The sequence below is a fragment of the Aquila chrysaetos genome, chromosome 6 (genome assembly GCF_900496995.4).
Source record: "Aquila chrysaetos chrysaetos chromosome 6, bAquChr1.4, whole genome shotgun sequence".
NCBI classification, from domain to species: Eukaryota; Metazoa; Chordata; class Aves; order Accipitriformes; family Accipitridae; genus Aquila; species Aquila chrysaetos.
In genome coordinates, this window is record NC_044009.1 from 28,813,731 (window position 1) to 28,837,965 (window position 24,235).

At 55.7% G+C, this 24,235-nt stretch overlaps 4 protein-coding genes across 7 annotated transcripts in view; all 4 read right to left on the reverse strand.

The window, feature by feature from the left end:
• HOXD3 (homeobox D3) overlaps positions 1 to 5,683 on the reverse strand; it is a 31,323-nt gene extending 25,640 nt beyond the window's left edge. The window contains exon 1 of the mRNA XM_030019130.2: positions 5,602 to 5,683. The gene's annotated coding sequence lies outside the window, so the exon portion shown is untranslated. The remainder of the gene's footprint in view (positions 1 to 5,601) is intronic.
• A 3,633-nt stretch (positions 5,684 to 9,316) lies between these two features.
• On the reverse strand, positions 9,317 to 11,421 carry HOXD8 (homeobox D8). Its single transcript, XM_030018110.2, has 2 exons — positions 10,690 to 11,421; positions 9,317 to 10,090 (listed from the first exon to the last, which is right to left on the reverse strand). Exons 1-2 carry the CDS (start codon positions 11,228 to 11,230, stop codon positions 9,795 to 9,797), a joined length of 837 nt encoding a protein of 278 aa, XP_029873970.1. The 5' UTR covers positions 11,231 to 11,421; the 3' UTR covers positions 9,317 to 9,794.
• Positions 11,422 to 15,387: 3,966 nt separating this feature from the next.
• On the reverse strand, positions 15,388 to 18,996 carry HOXD9 (homeobox D9). Of its 4 annotated transcripts, none has more exons than XR_003923949.2 (3): positions 16,843 to 17,674; positions 15,809 to 16,418; positions 15,410 to 15,581 (listed from the first exon to the last, which is right to left on the reverse strand). XR_003923949.2 is itself a non-coding variant. In XM_030018143.2 (3 exons), the coding sequence occupies exons 1-3, from the start codon at positions 18,869 to 18,871 to the stop codon at positions 16,177 to 16,179; spliced, it is 861 nt and encodes a 286-aa protein (XP_029874003.1). In that variant the 5' UTR covers positions 18,872 to 18,996; the 3' UTR covers positions 15,410 to 16,176. The 4 variants fall into 4 exon arrangements, 3 of the variants coding, with proteins under 3 accessions (XP_029874001.1, XP_029874003.1, XP_029874004.1); XM_030018143.2 differs by adding an exon at positions 18,868 to 18,996 and having other exon boundaries at positions 15,410 to 16,418; positions 16,843 to 17,457; XM_030018144.2 differs by having other exon boundaries at positions 15,410 to 16,418; positions 16,843 to 17,457; positions 17,641 to 17,752.
• A 1,858-nt stretch (positions 18,997 to 20,854) lies between these two features.
• Positions 20,855 to 23,941, reverse strand: HOXD10 (homeobox D10). Its single transcript, XM_030018151.2, has 2 exons — positions 23,176 to 23,941; positions 20,855 to 21,749 (listed from the first exon to the last, which is right to left on the reverse strand). The coding sequence occupies exons 1-2, from the start codon at positions 23,915 to 23,917 to the stop codon at positions 21,472 to 21,474; spliced, it is 1,020 nt and encodes a 339-aa protein (XP_029874011.1). The 5' UTR covers positions 23,918 to 23,941; the 3' UTR covers positions 20,855 to 21,471.
• Positions 23,942 to 24,235: the final 294 nt, after the last annotated feature.

The following is a 24,235-nucleotide window of genomic DNA, read 5'->3' on the forward strand; positions in this document are numbered from 1 at the left end:
GGGGGCGGGGGCGCCTCTGCGCAGGGGCTCAGCTCTGAAAAGCGAGCCAGCTTCAGCTCCTTGCTGGGTGCTGGCACCAGCTGGGTGGTGCCTGTCTAACGCCAGAGTTAGGTTCCTCCCGGTCTGCTCTTACTTGACCGTTTCCTACCAAATCTGGCCATGCAAGTTTGAAGTTGCCAAGAAGGGGCAGCTTAGTTCTCGCCATACTCTCGAGGTGGCTCAGATCACAGCTGATCAATTTGGTTTTCTCCAGAGAGCAAGTGGCGTCCTCATCACCTTTCCTGCTCCTTCTTTCGACGCGGGGTTATTCTGCATTCCGCTATTTTCCTTGCTCTGTGTCAATGCTTCAATCATACGGCATCCCCTTTGCGCTTTATTAGCGGCCTAAGCTGGGGAAAGGCTTTCTCCCTGGCCAGCCCCGGGCAGGCAGAGGAAGAGCTCCACGGGGCTGTACCCCTGCTCAGGCACACAGGCCTGGGCACGGCAGGCGCTGGACCAGGCTCAGCAGCAGCCTTCGGAGCCCCCCCCCGCCCTCCCCAGACCCCCTGTCCTCGCTGGCCTCCGGCTTCAGCGGCAGGCAGCTGCAAGAAGCCAGGGTGCCCGTCCCCTGGGAAGGTGAGAGAAAAGGCTACAGATGGGGACGTGAGGGGAAGGGTGCGATGGGAAAGTCCAACCAAATGTGCGGAAAAGAGGCCGGGACGACAGGAACCACGTTGCAGAGTCAAATGCATTTGCCCAGGGCCTGGCAGCGGGTGCTGGGTACGGCGGAGGTGCCGTCCCGGACAGGGGGGCCCACGGGTGGGCTCCAGCCCCTGTGCCGGCATGGGGAGCGTCATGTCCCTCCCCACGTGTCTGCGATCGCTTTGGCTCTCTTGGCCCGCCTCGTGAGCAAGAGAAGCCCACGGTTTGGGGACAGGGTACTGTCCCGCGGGTGCGGGAGGAGAGGAGCCGTGGCGAGGCAGGTGGCGTGGCAGCACCGCGGGCGGGCGGGCGGACGGGCAGGCGGAGCATTAGCCCCTGGCAAACGGGCCGGGAGCGGCGGGCCGGGCCGGGCGTGTGCTTCGGGCAACCGTGTCCGGGAGGTTGGGGCTGGGAACGGTGAGGCTGTGGGATAGTGAGTAGTTGATGAGTGAGATACAACTCCCTGTGATCTAGGGGCAAGATGAATGTTTCTGCTACCGAGTAATTCTAGCCCTGAGATTTTGAAGAGGGAATTAGGATTTTCACATTTCCTATTTTAAAATGCAGATGTGAAAGTTGACTTTGAAGCTCCGGCCAGTTAATTCTCTAGGCTTTTATGCAAGTTCTCATACTCGGGGCTGACGATCTGGAGATGGATAAGATGTGGAATGAAGTAAGCCGGTAACAATTGGTTTCCCTCTGGTAATTGTTGCGATAAAAGGCTTGGGGAAATTGAATCGCATGTGTAAACCACCGCCGCTCTCGGTGCTACTTGACAGACATGACGACCAGCATCCTGCCCCGAGGACCACACCGCCAGAAGATGACAGGCTCCATCGCTGACTTTGAAGACCTACCGAGCGCCTTGATAGCGTCCAAGGCATTAGCCCTCCCTGCTTTTATCGTAACGCCGACCTCTCAGCAGTCACCCCACCGCCCATGCCCTCGCCGAGCAGGATGTGGGCATGCAAAGGCCCCTGCCCGCAGCGCCCCGCGCCCGCAGGCAGCTCCGGCGGCAGCAGAGACCCGGAGCGGGCAGGGCGGCGGCGGCGAGCCGCGCCTCGACATCAAACGGGGGCAGCGGCGGCGGCACCCAGGGTCCGCGGGGGAAAAGGGCGAGGAGCACGGGGCAGGGAGGGGAGGCCGGGGGCCGTGGGAGCGTCTAGCTGGGGCAGGCACGGCCCGGGGGGCCGGGGGCCGCCAGGGTCGTGTCCGGGCACGGCTGGGGAAGATGAAGCCTGGAGGCGACAGGTGAGGCGGAGGCAGGGAAATCTGCCGGGCCCCGGCTTGCAGGGGACAGGGGGGATGTGCGGGGGCCGGGGGCTCTGCCCGGGGGAAGGGAGCCGGCGGGGAGGCGGGTGCGGGCCGCTGCGGTGTTCTGGCACCCACATCAAAGGGGCAGGGAAGGAAGCGGTGGCTGCCCGACATCAAAGGGCCGGCCGGTGACCGGGAGGATGGCGGGGCACTGGAAGTGAGCCCCGCCGGCACCGTGGGGAAGGCAGGGAGTGCGGAGGGGCGCCCACGGGTGCGAGTAAGGGCCCCGCGGACCCGGGGCGGGCGGGAGGCCGCGGCGCTGAAGGTAGTGGGGCAACAGGGCCCCAGCCGGGGAGGGCTCCGGCGACGCCCGGGAAGGGCGGCGGAGCCCCACCCGTGCCCCCCGCCTGCCGGTGGGCCTCTCCCGTGGGCAGGCGGGCGGCCGGGTCGGGGGCCCGGGGCGGGCGGCGGGGGGGTGGGGAGCCCCTCGCCCAGGCGGGGACGTCGGCCAGGCTTGTCCTACAGCGCCTTCTCCTGGAAGAGGCCGTGGAGACAAAATGGCTGGTGGCGGCGGCCAGGGCCTGCCGCGCCCCCGGCGGCCGCTCCGCTCCGCGCCCCGGCCCGGCCCGGCCCGGCCCCCCCCCAGGGCGGGAGCCGCGGGCAGGTGACCCCGGCCCGGGCCGTCGGGGCGGGCGCCCACCCGCGGGCACATGCGGCGGAGCCGGGCCTCGACGGCGGGGCCGGGCGGGCGGCTGGGCCTCCCCCCGGCTCCCCCCGCGCCGGGTCCGGCTCGGGTCGCCCCCGGCGCGGGGCGCTGGGTGGGCGATGCGGGCTGCGTCCCCCGCCTCTCGCCGCCCCCTCCCCCGCGGGTGGTGGGAGGCGAGTGGTGGGTTTGGGCAGAGCCTGCTGCCGCTGAATGCACTTTTATTGCCTCTTGTCTCTGGCAGAGACCCTTCCTCCGCGCCCCGCCGGCCCCCGCGACCTGCTGCAATGTTTATTGTGCCTCATCTTTTCCTTTCGCTTCCTGTTTTTTCCTCTCCCGCTCCAGCGGCATTGAGTGCCGCACTGCAGTAGAGCCGTAAATACCTTTAACAGCTGCCTGCCAACCGAGGGGTGAAATACTGTCTTTGTTCGGATTTTTTTCTGCCCCAAGCGCTCATAAAACACCCCGTGAGAATTATATTTGTTTGGGGAAAGAGAAACATCATTGGGAAATAAAAGAATCGGCGGGATTTGCAGTTCTTAAGAGCGCAAAACCAACGCGTATTTCTTCGCTCAGTCTTATCGGGTTTCCCGGGTCCGCAGCCCACATCGCCTCCCCTCCTTGCACCAAACCCCCGCCAGACTCGGGGAGCAGAGGCTGCACTTCTCCTCCAGGGAACTTGCAGCAGCTGAGCGGGAGCCCAACCTGACTTCCCAAACGGCAGCCGGCGCCAGCGATACCTGGGCACTGCCCGGGAGCGCAGGCTGCCGTTTCCTGCGGGTTATTTTCTGGTGGTGTTCTTTTACTGCCCGTGCGTCAGTGAAGTGTGGGCTAGGGATCGGCTGTTTCCTCTCAACAAAAAAAAATGAGATGAGTCATAAATTCTGTCGAAGATGTCGGGAAACGAAGCAGGTGTGAGAAATGTGAATGTGAATTCTGTGTTCCAAAAATTACAGCACACCAACACATCTACACCCATACAGGCGCCCGCGTTATATAGATGTATAAATAGACGTAAAAATACAGCCCTCATACTTGCCGTATATCTATACACACATACATACAGGGTTTGTTATGAATACTCACAAACACGCCGGTTTATTTAAGAGCATACACATACCTATGTGTGCTTCAGTGTTAATGAAAGAAATGAAAGAAAAAGAAAAAAAAGAAAACAAGAAAAAGAGCAAAAGCAAGCAAGGAAGGAAGCCGTTTAGGAGGGGAAAAAGCCGAACTCCCACATAAACCAGTGGGATCATAAATGCATATGTGTATCCGTATGTGTCAGCATATGGACCAGCAGACACACACATGCACATTAGAATTCGTTAGAACATCCTGCTTTTGTTTTCTTCTTTTGCCCCAGGCTACGAATAATTTTTCAAAACAGCTCAAGGATGATATTTTTCGAAGTTTTTGGAGAGATTTATAGCCAAACAGCTATAATTACTGTGTCACCTAGGAGGGATTCTGAGAGTGAAACCTAACGCAAAACACACTTTCCAAGTTACTGTTGCTATGTTGAAAACGATTCCTCCCAAATAATCCCCAAGCCCTTCAGCAGCACAGGGCGGTCGGCTAGTGCAAACAGCCAAAGCATGAGGGAAAGGCATCCTATCGCTTACTGTAGCGGGGCTCGGGCTTAGGAGGCTGGGGAGTTGCTCGGGGATGGATTAAAGAAGAATTTCTTCTGCGGCTTCAAAACATGTACCTGGGGCGCGACCCACACCTTTCCACCCTCACCGGGTATGGTTTAATCAGGCATTTTGCTTTACCGTTAAATAAGTGGCTGCTTTCGAGGTAAATGGCGATTCGGTAAATTCCTGCAGTGCAGTGGCACGGTGCATTTCCATCACTGACCAACGATGTAAACATTAAATACCGGCAGGCAGCGGGTTTTCTACTGCGCAGTAACGTTTTGAAAATGAAGAGGAGACGTGTACGTTCAAAAGAATGTACTTCAGAAGAATATATGTTCTACAGAGGTGTAGATACGTACATACACGTATATAGGTAACGGGGCTACGGAGATATACACATATGTAGGTAACGCAGATAAAGTTTGCATGACTCTTTTATCTCCTCTGCATATTTCAAAATAAACCTGGGTTTGGGCTTTTTTTTCCGAGAACTCATCCCCGGTTTAGCCCCCCCCCCCCCGATTTCCACGTGGGTAAGGAGCGGTGCTGCGGGGGTGCGCTCCGGCGCTGCCCGCCTGCCCAGCCCGGCCCGGCCCGGCTGCCTCCCGCCGAGCCGGTCGGAGCCGCAGCCCTGGCTCATGCACCGTACGGCGGGAGAAGGGTGTCCTAAACGGCCCCGGCGGGCCGGGCGGGGGCTCCCGGGGCTGGCCCCGAGCACAGCCCCCGGCCCGACCGGCGCGGCGGGGCCGCCCCGCGCCCTCCGCCCCCGCGGGAGCGCTGACCCCGGCTCTCCTGCGAAAACACCTGTTAAGCTTTAAAGTTCCGCGACCGCCCTTCCGCCATGGGGAAAACAAACCACAGGACCACCACACCGCGCTTCAGGCTGGCAAGGGGAAAAGTAACACTCCCCCCCCCCCAAAAAAGGCCTTTTATTGGAAGAAAACCCGCGGCAGGAGAGGCGCTGCCTGCGCGCACTGCGCCCCAGCCTTCCGCCCCTCGGCGCGGAGGGTCGCGGATCGCCGCGCCATTGCGGCCCGCTGCGCCTTTTCCGCGCCAGACCGCGCAACGGCCGCACGCATCCCGCGGCATGTTCCACAACTATTATCGATAATTATAGTGACACCGATGATTACAACAGCAGTAACAGCAACAGTAATAGTAACGATAACGATAATAGCAATAGTAACAACAAGAATAATGGGCTGCGAGGGACAGGTGACCAAGCGGGGCGGGAGGACAGGGGAGCCGGCGCCGTGCCGCGGTGCGGAACGCTGCGCGGGCGCGGAGTACCGGCGGCCAGCCCGAGGGGAGCCGAGTGCTTACCGGTTCGCGTCACTGCGCGCCTGCGGAGGAGCCCGGGAGGGTCGCTGTAATCCATTTTGCACCCGCGTAGCAATCCGTGTGCCGGAGGAGACAGCGGCAGCGGGGGCAACAAGCGGCGGGAGAGGAGCGGGGGGCTGGAGGCGGCGCGGCGGCGGGCGCGGGGCTCCGCGCATCCCCCCGCGGGCGCGGGAGAGGAGGCGTCGCGGGGCCGGGGAAGTGTCAGCGCGGCGGCGGCGGCGGGACCGACCGCGGGTTTCGGGGCGCGGGACACAAACATGAGGGCGACTGCCATACACCTCAGCCTAGACAAAGGTTAGAAAAAGAGGGGCTGAGGCTCTCCAAAGGCAGAATGCAGGGGGAAATTCGCCAGGGAAATCAGGAAAAGGCCATGAAAGCGCTCGCTGCCTGCACATGACCAGCCGCAGCCAATGACAAGCCCAAATAGGTCATAAAAAGGTCTATTACCAAGTTGTAAATTTTCTTCAAACAAAAAGGAATTTACTGCAATTCCTTGCGGATTTTGCACATACTGCTTCCCAGCGCCATGTTTCTTTCGCCTGCGCGCTATGCTTTCACCGAGTACTCGGTCCCGCCTGCCCGCGGCCTGCAGGGCGGTGGAGGGGCCCCGCGGGCACGGCCGGGGCGCGGGAGATCCGCGCAGGGGAGCGGAGAGCGGGGCGAGCCCCCGCGCAGCGGCCGCAGAGCCGCACAAAGAGGGGGGCACCGCGCTGTGCCCGCGGGTCCGCGTCTTGCTCCAACGAAAGGGGGCTTTATCCGCACTCCCCCCCCCCCTCCGCCGGGCCCTAGAAGAAGCCACATTTTCTTTAGCGCCCACTACTGAAGCCGAAGCCGTCGCCGACCTAAAAATAGTCCGACCCGGTTCCCCACCCCGAAGTGTGCGGTTCCCACAGGTTGCGCCGGGCGCTGTCATCGCGCCTAGGCTGCTCGCAGCCTCCCCGGGCGGGCTGCCTCCCCCCACCCCCGATAAAACCTGCCCGGGGGCGCTCGGACCCGAGGCACCAATAGGGAAAATCCGATTCTTAGAAAGTACTCGAAAAGACTAAATCCGCACCCTCCCTGTCCACAGGGAATGCTCGGCTCGGAGACGGAATATTGTGGGTATTTCTTGCTCGATTTGTGTTTCAGGGAATAGTCAGAGCCCTCCGTCAGTGGCCTCCGTGTCGATTGTACCTGCCTCGAAAATAGAGCTATCAAAAATAAACATTCCTAAATGTGTAGGATCTTTTTTAACACTCTGCTTCAGGCAGTTGCACACCCGTGAATATCACATCCGCGCGGCGTGTGCCTCGGCCGAGGCACCGGCACCTTTGGCGGTGGCTCTGCAGCACCCACGGCCGCGCAAATTCCGCAGAAACCAAAGGCGCGGTACATCCGCGCTGCGGCCATCGCAGGCGGCCTCTCGCCGCCGCTGCTGCCGCGACACGCGCAGCTACGGCTTTTCCCTGCCCAAATACTGCTGCCTGCTCCGGAGCTCGATGGCTCCGATTTACCCGGCGGCTTACTGACCGCCCGGGCCAATTTCTGCCTCGCTTTTCTTTTTCTTAGCCAGACTCCAAGTACGAACGAGGGAGCGATTCAGCTTCCAGGCTACGGGGGGGAATACCTTAGCAACTACAGCAATTTGGGGTTTTTTTCGTAATAAATGAGGGACGATCCCAGTCACCGCTAGGCCTTCGCAAACGATGCGCGCACAAGGAAGTCAGTTTTTGCCTGCGTGGCTGCGTTCCCAGTCGGCCCAGGGAGAGCGACGCTAACGGAAACTTCTTCAGGAATATTTTAATTTTATTCTCTTTGTTTGGAAATTAAAAACAACTACGGCAGCAGCTCTTTGCCAGACAAATATCAGCCTAGGAAGTGCTCCCCTCGGATGCGAAGGTCTCCGGTATGCGTTTGCCCCCGCAGGCAGCCCGGGTTTGCAGCGGGCGGCACCAGCACGGCAACTCCCTGCGGCGGGGCCCGCCGGGACCCCGCTGCGCCAAGCCGAGGCTTTTTCCCTGCCCGGAGACCCAACGCGCCGGTGCCACTGGCAACGGGTATTATTTCGAAAAGCGAGAGGGTTTTACGCGTCAGGGGACTGGGTTTCCTTAAACGCGCCGTCACCAGCCCCACATCCTTCCCGGACTCGAGGGGTACCGGCGTATTTATGCAAATCCACGCAGCAAGATGTTTACTTCACCGTTTTGCTGCAGTTTCCCCTCGTTTACAACCTTTAACCGACCACGCGATTAAAATAAACCGAGAACAATAGCTCCGCTTGCTTTTGCCTCCCTCTAGAGCTGGCGCTTTGCAGGAGTGAGAGCGTGCCTGGCTCGGTGGCGGGGAGGGGGGAAGAGGAAGGGAAACGAAATGAACCAAACCCGCCGTACAAATCCCGACCCCGGGGACGGCGGTTCCCGCCGAGCCGGCTCCGTGCCCGGGAGCGGAGCGGTGGGTTCGGGAGAAGGGCCGGAGCGCCGGGCGGGCACGGCGGCGGCCGGAGGCCCCCGCCTCCCCAGGCCCCTGGATGTGAATTTCCGAGCGGGGCCCCGGCTCGGTCCCTGCTCCGTCGAGAGCACGTTCGTTTCTCGGGCAGAAAAGACAAATTCGTGGTGTTTGTCGCAGCTGCTGGCACGTCCCCGCGGCTCCCTTCGCAGAACCGTCACTCAAGGGGGCGTGAGGCGGTAGGGAAAAAATGACGCAGAAATCTTCGTAGGGATTTATACCTCATACCTCAGCCCTCTGCCTGCTGTTCCTAAAAAGGACTGCTCTCGGCCGTCCTCTCAGATACTGCGGTGTGCGGGACCCCGCCGCGGAGCGGGAGAAAGAGGAGGGAGGGGAGAGGGGGAGATAAATTAAACCCTTTTACTGATCGGAGAGACCTTCTCTTCCCGCGACTGCGGGGAACGGTGCGGCAGGCTCTGCCCTCGCCGGCCGCGGCCTCCGGCTGGGAAAGGCACCCAAGCCGTGCGATAATATTTAGGGGGGAAAAATGCCCTTCTCTCCGTTTACGCGTGGTTTGGGACCGCTAACCAGTACAGCTTCTGAGAATCCCCCACGCAAGGCCACAAAAGCTTTGCATTTCTCTGCTCGTCCGCGGGGGAGGGTAGGCCCGGTTTGGCCGCGGCTTGCGTGGCGGGGCTGGAAGCCCCGCACCGGTCGGGAGCGGCCCTGGGGGCCGGCGGGGGCCCGTCTCCCCCCAGGCCGGCCGGCAGCGTAGGGCTCCGCGGGGTAACGGGCCGTGTTTGCCAGCAGCCGCCCCCCTGCCCCGCAGCCCCGGGGGCGAGGGGGGGCACAGGAAAAGGCGAAGGCAGGGCCCAGGCGCACACGTCGAGGAGGCTCCCGGGGCCGGGCTGCAGCGTGGGCTCAGCCCGACGGTAGGGCCGCCGTCCCCGCCGGCCGCTGCTTCGACCACGGCCCCGCAGAGCCCGTGGCTGGCGGCTCTGGCGGGAAGCGCGGGCGGCAGGGAGCGAAAACCAGGTTTTGCATCCGATGTGCCGTTCCCAGACCCCACAGAAACACCCAGCACCGGGGGAAGGACGGGGGAAAGGCGCAGGGGAGAGTTAGTCCAGACGCGGAGAGGCTCTGAAGGTTATTGGAGGAGTGGATTACAAAAAGGATAACAGGAAGCCGATACGTTTTATATTTTAATAAATTTTAATCGAATATCAATAGCAGAAGGTTAAATATATTTCTAAGATCTTTTCTTCAAATTTATTAAATTTATTTAATTTACTCAACATAGGAACAAGAATTAAAATAGTACAAGTGCACTTGTCTTGATTAATAAAGCATTGTTAAATGTCTTGCTTATTGGTATTTATTATTAGGAAGTTTATGTCGTTTCCCGCAATCACCGTCTTTTAAGATTGCAAAAAATATATATTTTTATATATATATATATCATTAGAAATGTATCGCTACAAACTCTGTATCAAATTTGCAAAAGGAGTAGATGAACTGTTAAATCTAGAGATTGTTCCGGATACGGTTAAAACCAAACCAAACTAAATCAAACCCAAACCCAAATCAAACCACAAACAAGTGAAGCACACGAAGCAGAGCAATGTCAAGCGGAGGGACACGGGGTCACTCGTCCCACGGCAGGACCACGTATAGGGGGACACGGGCCGAGATGTCGGGCCATGGCGGTGGTTATTTTTGATGGCCTTTCACAAAGTCTTTTAGGGCAAAATTTAATTCGTCTGGCCTTCAGCTCTGTCTTCTTCCAGATCATGTGCTTCCTTTTTGGCCTCCCCTTCCTTTCCCTCCTGTCTGGAAGCGGGGAATTTGTCCTTGTTGTTCTCTTTTTTCCATTTCATCCTCCTGTTCTGAAACCAGATCTTTACCTGCCTCTCGGTGAGTCCTAGTGCGTGGGACACCTCGATCCTCCTCTTCCTGGTCAGATAGGGGTTAAAGAGGAACTCCTTTTCCAGCTCTAGAGTCTGGAATCGGCTGTATGTTTGTCTTCCTCTCCTCCTACCCGGCGCTGCTGTTTAAAACAAAAACACAGGGGTTTGGAGGTTGGTGTGGTCGTTCAAAACAAGGCGCAGGCAGGGAGCGAGGGCTCGGGTCCCTCTGCAGATCCCTCGGGAGAAGCCCCACAGAAACGCAGGGAGAGAAAGCCGAGGGCACGGAGGAGTCTCGAGCTTTACACGAGTGCGGGAAAAACAGCGATAGCAGATGCGCGAACCGCCTCCGCTCTCCCCCCGCACCGGGGTTGACGGGACGGAGCTTACGGGGCCACTCGCCTATCTGGTGGCCGGCACCCCCCGGCCCTGCGCCCTTCCCGTTCAGGCGGCGGCGGCGGCGGCGGCGGGAGCCGGGCGGACGTGTCAGCTGCCCCTGTGTCCGAGAGGCGACTTTAAGGCTACTCTTGGGGCGGCAGCCGCCTTCTGCAGAAGGTTCTGTTGGCTTACTGTATCGCTTTATTATCGCAAGCCCCCGCGGTGATAGGAATCGCGGGGAGAGAGGCAGGGAGAGAGGGAGGCAGAGGCAGGGAGCGAGAGGCAGCGAGAAAGAAGCGGGAGGAGGAAAAGAAAGTTTCAAACTCAGACGTGAGATGGAAGCAAATTTTTGACTGCGTCCAACCTTGTGGTCTCATCCAGGGAAACATTTGAGCAGGAGACGAGCTCTGATTTAAGTGGTCTGGTTCCTCGCCAATATTAGCACTGGACGATTTACAGTCAGGATATTGTACCAGCTCGGCCTCTTGCTGTGTCGTAAAAATCTGCTGTCTCTGTAAGTTATCGTATCCGTAAAATTTAGCGGGCTCCCCGTGACAGGTAACCCCGCTGCAGGGGGCAGGAGGCGGAGGCGCGGCGGGGGGAGGAGGAGGCGGCTGGTAGGCGGCCGTGGGGCTCCCCCCGGCCGGGTGGTAAAAGTCCGCGGCCGCGCCGCCGCCGCCGCCCCCCGTCCCGCCGGGCGCGGGGTGCGGGAAGCCGGCGGCGGCCGCGCCGTTCCCGTAGAGCAGGGCGGCGGCAGCGGCGGCGGCGGCGGCGGCGGCGTGGCGGCCGCTCACCTCGGGCGCGAAGTGACAGTCGTAGTAGGGGGGATTGATGGGCTCCCCCGCCGCCGCCGCCGCCGCCGCCTTGTACTTGGAGTACAGCGGGTTGACAAAGTAGGAGCTCATCGGGGAGGGGGCAGCGGCGGGCGGGGGCGCGGGCGCGGGCACGGGGCGCTGCTCCCGCCGCCGCCGCCGCCGCCGCCGCCGGTGCCTCTACGCCGCGCTCATGCCGCCGTCGCCGCCGCCGCTCGCCCGTGCGCTCCCCGCTCCTGCTCTCCGTGTATGTGGTGACCAGGACTGGAATATAATCGCTCCCAAAATGACCTGCCTCACTGCTTTTACTATTTCCTATTAGGCACACAGCAGCCCGCGCACGCACACGCACGCACGCACACACACACACACACACACACACGCTCATGAGCTCAGGGGGGACTTTTGGCTTCAGTTTACATGTGCCGCTCCTCAGGCAAGAAAAAAACCCGGCCCAGCCCTGCCCGGATCCACCCCAGCCGCGGCGCCCCCGCTCCCCCCGCCGGTGCGCGCTCGCCAGGAGCCGCCGAAACTCCCGCCGCGCAGGGGCGCGGCGGCCGCGCAGATCCCGCGCGATAACCGCGGGCGCGCTGCCCGGGGCGACGCCGCCCGGCCCGCCCAGGCTGCGCTGCCCGCGGCTCGGGGCCGCGGCTCAGCACCGAATCGCGGCCTGCGCCGCCGGCCGGGCAGGGCAGAGACCCGCCGAGGGAGCCGATGCCCGGCGCAGGGAGCCGGGGGCCGCGGCGGGGGCGGCTCGGGGGGGGGGGCGAAGGGCGGCAGCGTGCGGCGGCCGGGCCCCGGTGCCAGCGGGCCCTCCGGGTCATATCCTTGCGGGCGGGCAGAGCGCTGGGAAATGAGATGCACATTTACCCTTGACGCCGTGCACGCATGGCTGAGGCTCCAGGTTAATTGATACTTAATGGAAATCATGCCTATGAATATACTTTCCATCATTTCACCCTTGGTGGACGTCATTACCGAGGCAGAGAGAGGGAGGAAAAAGAAAAAAAGAAAAATGTGTGGGTGAGCGGTTAGCACCGCTCGGGGACGCGGTCCGAAATAAGCGAGCCCTGTTCCCCGGGAGGGAGGAAGGAAGGAAGGCGCTGCCCGGCAGGCTCGGCGCTGCCCCGGCTCCTCGGGCCGGTCGCCCCCGCGGGGGGAGCGCGGCCCCGCCGCCTGCGCGGGCCCCTGCTCCCCGCGCTCCGAAAAGCGCCGTCTCCAGTCCTCTCTTCCCCGCTTTGTCCTGCAGTGGGAACCGGCTTTTCGGACAGACACCCCCAGGAGCTCGAGTCCGCCCTATTTTGAAGAGAGACGAAAACTGTAGGTGAAATATAATATGGGCCCCGCCAGAGCCACGTGTGACCGTCTGGTGTGAATTGACAAAAAATACTTGTGGTTACATAAAAGGCATCGCAGGCTCCTTCCCCATCACACCCCGCTCCCACCCCCCCCCCCCCCCATGCCAATTAACTCGCTTTGTCTAGGTGACGAGCCCGGCTGCCCCACATATGATCTCCCGGACGGCCCCTGGGGCCGCAACGACACCTCCACCCGGGCAGGGCCCCCCGGCCCGGGGCACACGCCTTTGGGAAGGCGGTGGAGACTCAGGGACCCCCGTGCAGCCCGGGGACAGGGCGGGGGGTGGGGGCAGGAGAGGCCCGGCGGGGGCACACGGATTTTTGGTGCTACGAGGACAGACAGCAGCAAAAGCCCATCGCAAGAGAGCAGCGGGAATGGAGGCGGCCAGGCCAGACGGGGCGGGGGGGGGGGGCGGCAGAGAAACACCGCCTTACCCCGCGGAGGCGCCGCGGCTGCTTTCCGCATCGGCGCCAGAGCCCCCCCCCCCCCCCCGCCCCTCTTCATGCTCGTCCCGCCGGGCGTCCCGTCCCACGGGCCAGCACCGCCACCCGCGTGGGGCTGCGGTGGCAGCAGCGGAACCGCGGTTGCCGGCGGGCCGGGGGCGCGGAGCGCTGCGCGGAGAGCGGGGCGCGGCGGCGGCGCTAGAGTGGAGCGCGGGCGCCCTCTGGCGGCCGCGGCGGCGGCGGCAGGCAGCGCCCTCCCGCCCCGCGCTGCCCGCCGCTCCCCGGCCCCGTCGCCGGCCGGTGGTTCCGCCAAGAAACCCAAAACGGGCCCTGCGGGACCCCGGGGCGGCTCTGCACTCCTGCCGCGGGGCGCTCGGTGACGAGCGGCTCTTCCTTTGCTTTCTGGTTTGGGGTTGGGGTTTTTTCCTTTTTTTTTTTTTTTTTTTTTTTTTTTGTCTCTCGGAGTTTACAGTGCCATTTTCCTAGCACATTTCGGTGACCTTCTTTTATTTTTTTGCCAGTGCTATAATTAACTGCATACAAAGAATGCGCCTCGTTTACACATGGCAGCCAGGAAAGACGCCTGAGCTTTGAAGACCGCTGCTATCGCGTTTTCGATCATGTTTCCCCACATATTACACCACGAATTCTCCATGTGTGGTAGTTTCAGAGTTATACGTTTTTGTCTCGAACATGTTATTTTGTTTGCCCGTGCATTTATGTATTTATGGATTGATTTATGTAAACGAAAGTAAAGATGAATCTTTGTTCACCTCCCCCCCTTCATCACACATGTCTGTGAATTATTCGGTATAATGCGTGTGCACGCGAATATGCATGTGTACAAACATATATTAACACAACCAACGGGTAGGAATTAAATTATTGTTCAGTTTGACACTGAAAGTAATTTCCATGGAAGAACTGCGTTTCGTCGTTCGAGAGGTTTGGTTTTCTTTCTGCCGTTTTGAAATAAACGCACCCAATATTAGAAATAGGTAAACAAAGGGAAAAAAAAGAAAATATACAAGGTAAAATCTGTCAGTCTGCTGAAGGTAAAATATTAAAAAGCGCTGGTGTGAGCTTGGTGACAATTCCTTACCAGAGGCTCTGCTGGAATCAACATAATCGAGTGTGTGGCAAGAATATTGTTTACGTGTTGTTAGTTATAGATCACCCCCCTCCATGGTTATTTTCGAAAATATGGAGGCTAACATCGTAGGATTCATCGCAGTAGAATATCCAATAAAATACATTTCAACAAATCAGTGGACTTTGTAAAACCTCTCAGTTTCGTGACCTTCGGGTCTTTTTTGAGTCTGTTGCCTTGGCCCAACGCTGACATATTGAAATTTATAGTCCAAGATTTTAAGACCTAGTTTGTCTGCATTTTTTGGCTTTTTTTCCCCCCTCTAACAAACACAAACATCAAAATAAGGTGGTTTCAAAGAAAAGCGCCATAGCATATCGTAAACTCATTAGGTCCAGACGTCTAGCCATCTCAATGGTTTTATTATACCACGGTTCTTCCTGTTTTAAAAGAATTATAGGTATCTTCTCGACAATGGATGGGAAGCAATGCAACACCTTTTCCTGGCACTGCATGCTTTTGCCTTTTTTTTTTTTTTTTTTTTTCCAGAGGTAAAAAAACATTAAGCACCAGGTCTCTCAGCTCTCCCCTTAATCTTGAATTAACCGAACTGCTCGTAAATATTTACGGGTCCTTCATTTTAATGGTTGCTCTTTAAACAAAGCATTTTTTACAATGAACTTCATCTCAATTATCTTGATAAAGTCATGTGTGTTTATAAATGCAGAAGGCATGAGACGCTTTGCTAAATGAGCTCCCGCCAACAAAGCTGAACGTTTGGAAGCAGCCGTGCGTCCCCCCCCCCCCCCCCCGAGCTTCCCAACCTTCAGATTAAAGGGCGCAGAGGTTAGAAAGTGCCCCCCCCCCAAAAAAAAAAAAAAAAAAGGTTTAAGCGAAGAGGCATCATTTTGCTTCGTTGGCTCTGGAGGAGCGGTACGGAAATATTTCCTACGTTATCCCAAGAGATCGCTGATGTTTCAAAGACCGCTCGCCCGGGAGGCGTTCGGGAAGGGTAGGGCAGCAGGCGCACCTCTCCGCCACTGACCTCCAAGAGCAAATGTCTATTAGGCGCTGGGGGGGTGGGGGGCAAGTGATTTTCCTCCGGCCTTTGTGGCTGCCAGAGGTGCTGCTGTCCCGGCGGCGCGGCCGGGCTTTCTCGCGGGCCCGGCCCGGCAGCGCTCGGCCCGCGGCGGACTCCGCGGGGGCTCCGCGGAGGCTCCGCGGGGACTGCGCGGTGGGATCGGCGGCGCGGAGGGCATCGCGAGGGGCGCACAGATTTCTCCTCTCACCGCAGCGCTGTCGTTCGGTCACGGCAGACTTTATTGTGTAATAACTGACAACAATTACAACAGGTCCGTAGTTCGAGACACGGGGTGGTTAATTAATACAACAGTCACCGGGGGCAGGGACGCCAGCTAGCCGGGGGACCGGGAGACGTTAGGCCTATTGCGAACGGCTTCAAGGATGAGACAACCTCCTAATAGTGCACTAAAGGGGGGGGAAAGCTCGTGGCCTCGCTGTGGCATCTATTGCAAAGGAGCGAAATTCAGACCTAGAAAGCAGAGGGTTTGGGTAAGGTTTCCTCTTAAGTAAATTGTGGACAACACAGCACCCCCATTGATTTAAGCGACTGTAATTTAATATATATTTTATTATCGTAATTATAATTAATTTCCTTACCTTTATTTTGGCAAAGTAACTATCTAGACTACCTCACTTTTAAGAAACATGTCAAACATTTAACATCAGATAGAGTTCCCAAAGCTAACGTGCACTCACAATATCACCAACCAAACGGTCTGGGAAGGAGGAGGGGGGGATGAAGCGACTCTGCAAAACACGTTGGCGAGCAAGACAAAATTTCCCAAAATACCTGACATAGACCACGTTTCACTTCTATCTAAAAAAAAAAAAAAAAAAAAAAAAAAAAAAAAAGACCAGATTGATTTAAAGTTCCTGGGGTGGGGGGCGCGGGAGGAGGAGGAGAAACGTATGGGGGGCTGAGAGGGCAGAGGAAGAGTAAAACCAAACCAACCAACCAAAAAAAAAAAAAAACCCAACCCCCCACAACAAAACCCCAAAACAAAACCCCAAGCCCCAAACTCAAAACTAAAGCAATATTCCCCAACTGCGTTTCTACCCCAGCGTTAGTCTCCTTTATTGCCTTTCTCCTTGTTCATCTTTTTCATTTTCATTCTTCTGTTCTGAAACCAGATTTTGACCTGTCTTTCTGTGAGATTTAAAATCCTAGCTACTTCGTAACGGCGGTCTCGGGTGAGGTACATGTTAAAGAGAAATTCCTTTTCCAGTTCCAGAGTTTGATACTTTGTGTAGGGACAACGCTTTTTCCTCGTTGAACGAGCGTGGATCCAGTTTGCTGCAGGGTTATCTGGAAGAAGGGAGGTATATAGGGAACGGGGGGGGGGGGGGGGGGGGGAGAGAAAGGTCGTTAAATTAATTTAACGAAGGATGGACTGTTTTCACAACTTTGGAGGAATTATCATAAAAGCCTTAATGCCCCAGTCTGTTTACTGTACAAATGATGTCTTGATGGTAGGTGGTTATGTGGAGTCTTTTATGGGTGCTTGTTGCTGCTTGCGCTGGGGTAGGCGTCTAGACGTTTTTATAGGTTAGTAAAACTATCAGTTTTGCACATTCGAGCCTTACAGGTTTCGGCAATAAATCAAAGGGGCAATTTCTTTCTTTCTTTCTTTCTTTCTCTCCTTCTTTCTTTCTTTCTCTCCCTCTCTCTCTGCCCCTCTCTCTGCCTCTCTACCCCCCCCTTTTTTTTTTTTTTTTTTTTTTTTACTTACTTGGGTCAAGTTGCTGCTGTTTCTCCTCCTTCAGATCGCTGCTCGGGCTGGGGTTGTGGCTGCAGGCGGCGGGGTCCTTGGAGCTGCCGGCAGCCGCCTTCTCCCGGGGCTCCTGGAGGAAGGAGCTGCACGTGTACTCGGGCACACCGATCCCCTGGGACTCCCGGGACGAGGAGCACTCAGTCCTTTTGGAGGAGGAGGAGGAGGAGGAGGAAGACGAGGAGGCGGCTGCTCCCGTCTCCGGCTTTATCCCGTAGTGGCGCCCGTTGGAGGAGCCGGAGCTGGACGCGGAGCCGCCGCCGCCGCCGCTGCCGCCGCCGCCGCCGCCGCCGCCGCCGCCCGGGAAGCCCGGGAAGGGCTCAATCCAGGAGCGCACGTAGCGGCCGGCGTCGGCTGCCCCTAAGTGGGGCTGGTGCATGTAGGGGTGGTAGATCCCGGTCATTGCCGCAGACGGCTGAGGGTGAACCGTGGACCAGGAGGTGGAGAACACGGTGGATTTTGGTGCAAAGCTACAGGAGGAAAAATCTGAACTCTCTGCAACACCTGATGGCCTGGAGGTCGCACTGTGACCTCCCTGGACGAATCTACTCCCGTAAACTTCTTCGCTTTCATGGCCTATGAGAGAATCGACATAATAGTTACTTATGGTGCCACTAGACGACATTTTAGGCTCCCCTCTTAGTCATATAAAAGGTTACACTGTTAACTGTATATGATACCCTCCCGGAGAACAATCGTAGTATTTTGCAGACTGCAACCCTCAACCATTGGTTGCGGAGCCCACGTGATCATATTTACCAATACTGCGAGTAAATCAATCCGCTAAACTGGGGCTGCTGTGATTAAAAAAAAAATCATCATCAACAACGGCCCCGCACAGCGCGCCGCGCCGGCTGCCTGCCCGGACCGCGCCGGGGCCGCCCGCCCTGCCCTGCCCTGCCCGCCTGCCTGCCCTGCTCGCCCGCCCGCCCTGCCCGCCTTCGCTGCCCGCCCGCCCGCCCGCCCGCCTGCCTGCCTGCCTGCCTGCCTGCCCTGCCTGCCCCGGGCGCGGCGGGCGTGGCCGCCCTGGCAGCCCACGGCCGCGGCGGGCGCGGACTATTTCTTCACCTCCTTTGAGTGATTTCTGCCATTCATTTCTTAATCAATGAGAGGCAGGGTGTTTAAATAAATCCAACAGCCTTGGCTTGCTAATCACACTCCAAGCTGCTGAGGAAACCCGCTGGGAAAGGGGGATTCTTGCCTGTAAAAACAAACCATCGCAAGCTGGGACTGTAACGACTTCTCATAAAACAGGAAAATGTTACAGTAAAAGCACATTGCGGTACTTCCATATTTCAGAGCATGTGCGGGCATTATTATCCGCTCCCTCCCACCCCCGCACAGAAAGTTTCCATGGAAAGGACACACTTTTTAAGAGAGATGCCCATTGTGTTGTTTTAAAACAGGTGGAAGACCTCTGTAATGATTTTATGCCTTTCAATAAAAATTTTATGAGGTGTATTTGATTATAGATTAATGTGTCCCTAATAAAATGGACGGATGGAAACAGCAAAGCCTGTGTCTCCGAGCACAACTGACGTGTGGCTGAACACATGCTCCCGTATCTGCGAAACTCTGGGGCTACACAGCTCCCACGCAGCCCCCCTCACGCTGCCCAGCGCGGCCCGGGAGGAGACGCGGGCAAAGGCTGCCCAGCGGAGGCCCCTGGCCCCGCAGCGGGCAGCGCCGCGGCCGCGGGGCGGGGGCCGCGCAGGCAGGCAGGCAGGCAGGCAGGCAGGCTGCGGCCCGCGGAGGGGCGCGGGGCTGCCGCTGCCCCCGCCGCCCCTAGTCCGGGGGGAGCCGGGCCGGGCCGCGCTGGCCACGTTCAATGCCTACGTGAGATTTTTGCCCGCTTTGCTTGCTTTTCCTCCCCCCCCTCCCCTCCCTTCCGTTCCCTTCCCCTCCCCTCCCCTGCCGCCCGGCCCGGGCCCGGTTATCCTTCCCCGAGCGAAGGGGTGCCCGGCTAGTACGGAAAAACTAGATTACCCATGGTCTTCTGCCCACGCCTGCTCTCCCGAGCGAGGGACGGTGGCTGTGTCGGGATCTGGAGGAAACGCACAGAGTTAGTGGAGAACCCGCAGCACAGCCCGCCGAGGGCACGAACAACAGCACTGAGAAAACACTTCCTACTCGCGGGCCGTTATGAGGAAGGGACTGAAATTCCTGTTTATTTAATGATTTATTACTCTCGTAGGTTTTCTTCCTTTTTTCCTTCTCTTTCTGTTTTTCTTTTTCTTTTTTTTTAACTTTTTTTTTTTTTAGTCATCTCGCTTTAGCATTTTCCTTTGCGTTTTCATACTTCTCTTATGTTTTTCTCGAGAAGCGGGGTTTGTGGTATGGCGAAGAATTGCCTCTCGCTTCACACAGATATAAATTGATAAAGCAGGCAGATTAGAGTGAGCCTCCTTTTTTATATACGTTAAACACTTGGTATGGAGCCAGCTAATTACTTCCCACTGCTGGAACTTCTTTGGCGATGTAGCGAGTATCTTTAAAGGAAAAGAAAAGACGGTTCAAATGTATGCAATGTTTAAAGAGGGGGCTTTTTTGAGCACCGCTTTGTTGTTTGTTTTCGAAACGAGAGCAGGCACAAAATACCTACGTGCTTGCGGCTCCCGCAGCTTCAAATGATGATGCTTTGATTTGAAGAAAATACATCTCTGCCCTACGAGTAAACGTGCGCATGAGAAAGTCTTGGCTTCAATTAAGTATCAGCGACAAGAGAGCAAAATACAACGCCAGCAGCTGCAATATGAGCAGCATCAGTGTCACCAAGTCAGACAACATTGGCACTATCTTGCGTTTCGTTTCTTGATTTAGAAACTGCTTAGGGGAGGAATGGGCGTTGATTGTGAGCGAGCTGGTTTCCCATCACAAACAGTAGCTATGCTATTTTTCCAGCACTGTTTGAAGGTGAAAGTATGCCCAAGTATTTGCACTTCAGTTTGGAGTCATGTTCATTTGCAAGCCATTTGCAGTTCTGCTTAGTATTTCTGCTCACACAGGCACCCACCCGCTCTCACTTACACACGCCCTTCCTCAGCTTCCAGCGCAGAGCCCTGGTAATAACATTTTTCAGCTATGTACAGAAAGGGTTAAGAGTCGTGAACTTCATTATCTGGATGTGTGCTACTAAAATGGAATTGCGCGAAATAAAACGATCTCTGAGCAAACAGAAACGGTGCAGGATGACAAAAGTAGGTCTGAAGAGGCTGGTGTACTTTTGTAAGCACGCTTGGGAGCGTTTCTGCTCAAAAAAGCCAACCTTGCCAGATGTTTGAGGGAGTATTTTCCCATCCACCATCTTCTGAAAGCTCTTGAGCTGACCAAGAACCGAACTCACTAACATTTAGTTATACCCAGTTTTGCATTTGGTATGATGGTTTTTTTTTTAAGCGAGTAAAGACACGAAATCAAAGTCTACAGAGTGTAAGCACGCAGTGACTGATATTTTTTAAATCAACATACGAACGTCAAATAAAATGACACACATATTGCTGACAGCTTGTAGTAGAAAGATTTTTTATCACTTACCATTTATGAGTTGATTGGATGAGGATGTCCAGTTTAGGTCATAATATTTTACTACGTTTTTCTTTTTTTTTTTTTCCTTTTTCTCTCTCTCTTTTTTTTTTTTTTTTTGCATTCAGTTTGTCAGACTGCGAACATCACACAACATTTTATCAATTAATCATTTGTTTACAGTCACAATTATAAATGAATTAGGTTTACATCATTTCCCGCCCCAGTCTCCACCCCACCCCTAAAAAAAGGAAGGGGGAAAAAAAAAAAAAAAAAAAAAAAAGAAAAGGGGGGAAAAGGAAAGAAAGGAAACCAGGCAGACACACACAAAGACCAGAAAATGGCAAAGAAGGTACATCAGTCCAAAGAGCTGCTGGTAGAGAAAGGTCAGGAGACCAACCTGCATCCGTATTTTAAACATTTGTAGAAAACCAAAGGAACCGCAGTAGTTTACAGAGTTTATTGCATTATACATGCGAACAGAACATGCACAAGAAGGACATATTGCTGCTGAACGACTACTATTCCACATATGCACCACAAGGAAATGTCTACAATGGAGAAGAAGGAAATATTCCATTTTACGAAGGACAATCTCTAAGTTCATTTGCGAGGATAGTTACATTATAATGTGCTTCTCTTTCCCCCCGCCCCCAAAGTTCCCCCCCCCCTTCTTTTTCTTAAAGTATTGAATGTACTCAAAACGTTATGGCCCGTGTAACAGCCCCACATAAATACCATTTTGTTAGTAAAAACATGAAAAAGTCACATTGCTTGGATGTTCGACAGTTCCAATAAGTTAAGACCAAATGATAATATTCAATAATAGTTACCCTGCATTACGATGAGAACAAAAATAAATTACACGTGCTAGGTTTTATATATACTCATCATAGTAATACATATTCACTTGCAGCGCTAAAAGAAGGACGAAAAGTCACATTCTATCAGAAAAAAAAAACCAAAACAAAACTGGAAAATGCCGGGTTTTGCCACAGTCTCTCCTGCCTTTAGCAAGTGGCGGTGCTGTGCCCATTCCTCACTGGTGCCCCCCCCCGGGGTTAGGGTTTAAGAGAAGGTCAGATTAGCGGTCAGTTCCCGGATTCGGTTCTCCCTGCTCATCTTCTTGAGCTTCATTCTGCGGTTTTGAAACCAAATCTTGACCTGCCTGTCAGTGAGGTTTACGCTCTTACTGATCTCTAGACGGCGCTCTCGAGTGAGATACATATTGAATAAGAACTCTTTCTCTAATTCCAGTGTTTGGTGTTTAGTATAAGGACACCTCTTCTTTCTGCCACTCTTTGCAGTTAGCCAATTGCTTGTTGGAGTATCAGACTTGATTTCCTCTATCAAAATCAAAGAAGAAGAAGAAAAAAAAAAATCAAAAATACCTCAGGCTGTTAGAGTGTACCCTTGGCCATGACCCCTCCTCTGCAGCGTCTGGCAGATATGGTGGATGTGGGCATTAAACACGGCTCGGGTGAGGTGTGGGCACCGAGAGGGGACCTGCTGCCAGGCTGGGCTCACCCGTCCCCACCACACGGCACCCTGCCTTGCGGCCGCCCCGCACTCCTGCCCCTTCCACAAGCGGGCTCTCAAGTTTTCAGCTGGCGCTTAGCATTTCGACAATATTTAACCTGCCATCAGCCCCATGGCCGCATTTTAACGGGTCTAGCCTCGCCATGGCCGCCTCGGGCTCCACGACACTTGCTACGAAAATACCCCAATTGCAAAATACCCTCGCGCTGTATTTTGAAGCAGCATCCCCCCAACCATCAGCTGAATTACACGAGCACACCTAGGAGCAGACATAGACGTTTTCCCAGCCACAAAGATATACAAGAAATTAACACCCTCCTCCTCGGATTTTCTTTTTTTTTTTTTCATTTTCCTTTTAGATTTTTTTCCCCCACCAGAAAGAAATGTGCCCCACATCAACCTAGACCTGGGCTATTAAGTATAATTCAGATAAAGAGAATCTCCATGCACACGTAGGGTAAAAATCGACCTAGAGGTTGCAAAGTACATTTTGATAGGAGAAAATTTCCCGTTTTGGGATTCTTCGACACACGCCGTTCGAAAGGAAGGCTTTAGGGCACTTTTAAAGGGAAAATAAAATCAGATTGCGACCACCTTTAGCTTTCAAACGCATTTCAAAATACTGTTGCACTTTTGGAGACCAACCCAAGGTTATCTAAAGCACCACATTGAAATATTCCACCTTTGGACCAGGCAGATAGCGGGCTGCTGCTTTCATTGTGCATTTGTTTCCAACTTTACCCAGCCTGGTAGCACCTACTCCTCACCTATTTTAATAGGATCGTAATTAACTTTAAATGCAATCAAACCGCAGTAAGGCTCAGTGGGGAAAAAAAAAAAAAAAAAAAAAAAAACCAACTAGAAAAAAAATCAGCGAAATATTACGAGAGAAAAGTTGAGCTGGTCGTATTTTACAACCTCCAGACCTGCTTTTTTAGAGGTATGGGGCTGCTTTTGGCTGCTGCAGCGCATTAAGGAGCACACGGCTATATTCCCCCGCACCACAGAGGCGGTCTGCATGCACGAGAGAGGCAGATCTCTACAGAAAATCTTTGGACCCTTTTGCGTGGCATTTTTGCCTGCCAAAATCTTCAGAGACACAGCACCTGCAGCCCGATACTCCTTAGCATTAAATGTGATGGCTGTGATGCTCGTTAGTATATGCGAGCGTGCTTTATGGTGCTGGCGTGTTGGAGTTACACCACGGCACGGCTTAAACTCGGTAATACAGACCTTTACTCTCCTTCTCCTGGACTTCTGGGCTGGACACGGAGCCTTCGGGCAGGCAGCTCCGCTCGTCTTGCAACGTGGACTTGGGCTCGGGACTTTCCACTTGAGAGACTTTAGCGGTGCTGTCTTGGTTGGTCGGGTTTTCATTCATTTTCTTTTCCAGCTGAAGTTGAGCAGATATCTGCGGTTTGGAGCTGCCGCGAGGGTTTAACTGTAACATTACAGTTGAACTCGTTTCAGGGCTATTATTGTACTCTTGGGTTTTCCCAGTGGCGTAGGTCTGGCTCAGTCTAAAATATCCTGGGACGGGAACCTCGGGGTTCTCAATGGGGCATGATTCAGACACCAGCCTCTGGTAGGAAGGGACGTCTGCAGAAATGAGTTTGGATCTCTTATCGGAATACATGCAGCAATTGCTTTCTTCCTTAATATTTGTAGTGAAGGAACAAGTGGGGACCTGCTGTGTAACAGGTTGCTCTATTCGACAAGATCTGTTCGGGTCTGTCCAAGTGTCTACTTGAGGTATATAAGGATGTACATTCATACCCATATTTTGGTGATTAACTTCTCTTTTAGCCAGAGACGGAAGGAGTCCACAGGTTTGCATCCCATACGTCCCAATGTCTGTGCTAGGTGGCATATACATGCTGGCGCTGTTGGAGTAGAAACTGTCACTCCTGCACGCACTGATGAGAGAATCTACTAAAAAAGTATTAGCGGCAGGAGAGCTGTTGGGAAAGGACATTTTGGGGCGGAATTTGAGGAAGAGAGATTGTGTCCTTTGTAGGCTGACATCTCTAGGAAAACATTCCCGTGTAATTGCGGATGCCTCCGCGCGACCACATGACAGCCGGGCCAATGGCAGCGCCCGCCGCCCCGCGCCCCGCCGCCCCGCCGCTGACGCGCCCCGCCGCGCCGCCCCGCCGCGCCCCGACGCGGTCAACAGCGACCCCTAGGCCGCCGCGCCGGCACCGCACCGCACCGCCCCGCCGCGCCGCGCCGCGCCGCGCCCGCCGCCCGCGCTGCGGCAGCCGGCCCGGGCCCCGCCGCCCCGCGCGCCGGC

Excerpts from the sequence above, each read along its gene's own strand:
- HOXD8 (XM_030018110.2), bottom strand. The coding sequence starts at position 11,230 with ATGAGCTCCTACTTTGTCAACCCGCTGTACTCCAAGTACAAGGCGGCG. Across the intron at positions 10,091-10,689 it reads TCCCTGGATGAGACCACAAG|CAGCGCCGGGTAGGAGGAGA; the intron begins GTTGGACGCAGT and ends TGTTTTAAACAG.
- HOXD9 (XM_030018141.2), bottom strand. The coding sequence starts at position 17,506 with ATGTCGTCTAGTGGCACCATAAGTAACTATTATGTCGATTCTCTCATA. Across the intron at positions 16,419-16,842 it reads ACAGCAGCAACTTGACCCAA|ATAACCCTGCAGCAAACTGG; the intron begins GTAAGTAAAAAA and ends CCCTTCTTCCAG.
- HOXD10 (XM_030018151.2), bottom strand. The coding sequence starts at position 23,917 with ATGTCCTTTCCCAACAGCTCTCCTGCCGCTAATACTTTTTTAGTAGAT. Across the intron at positions 21,750-23,175 it reads CCAGGAGAAGGAGAGTAAAG|AGGAAATCAAGTCTGATACT; the intron begins GTCTGTATTACC and ends TGATTTTGATAG.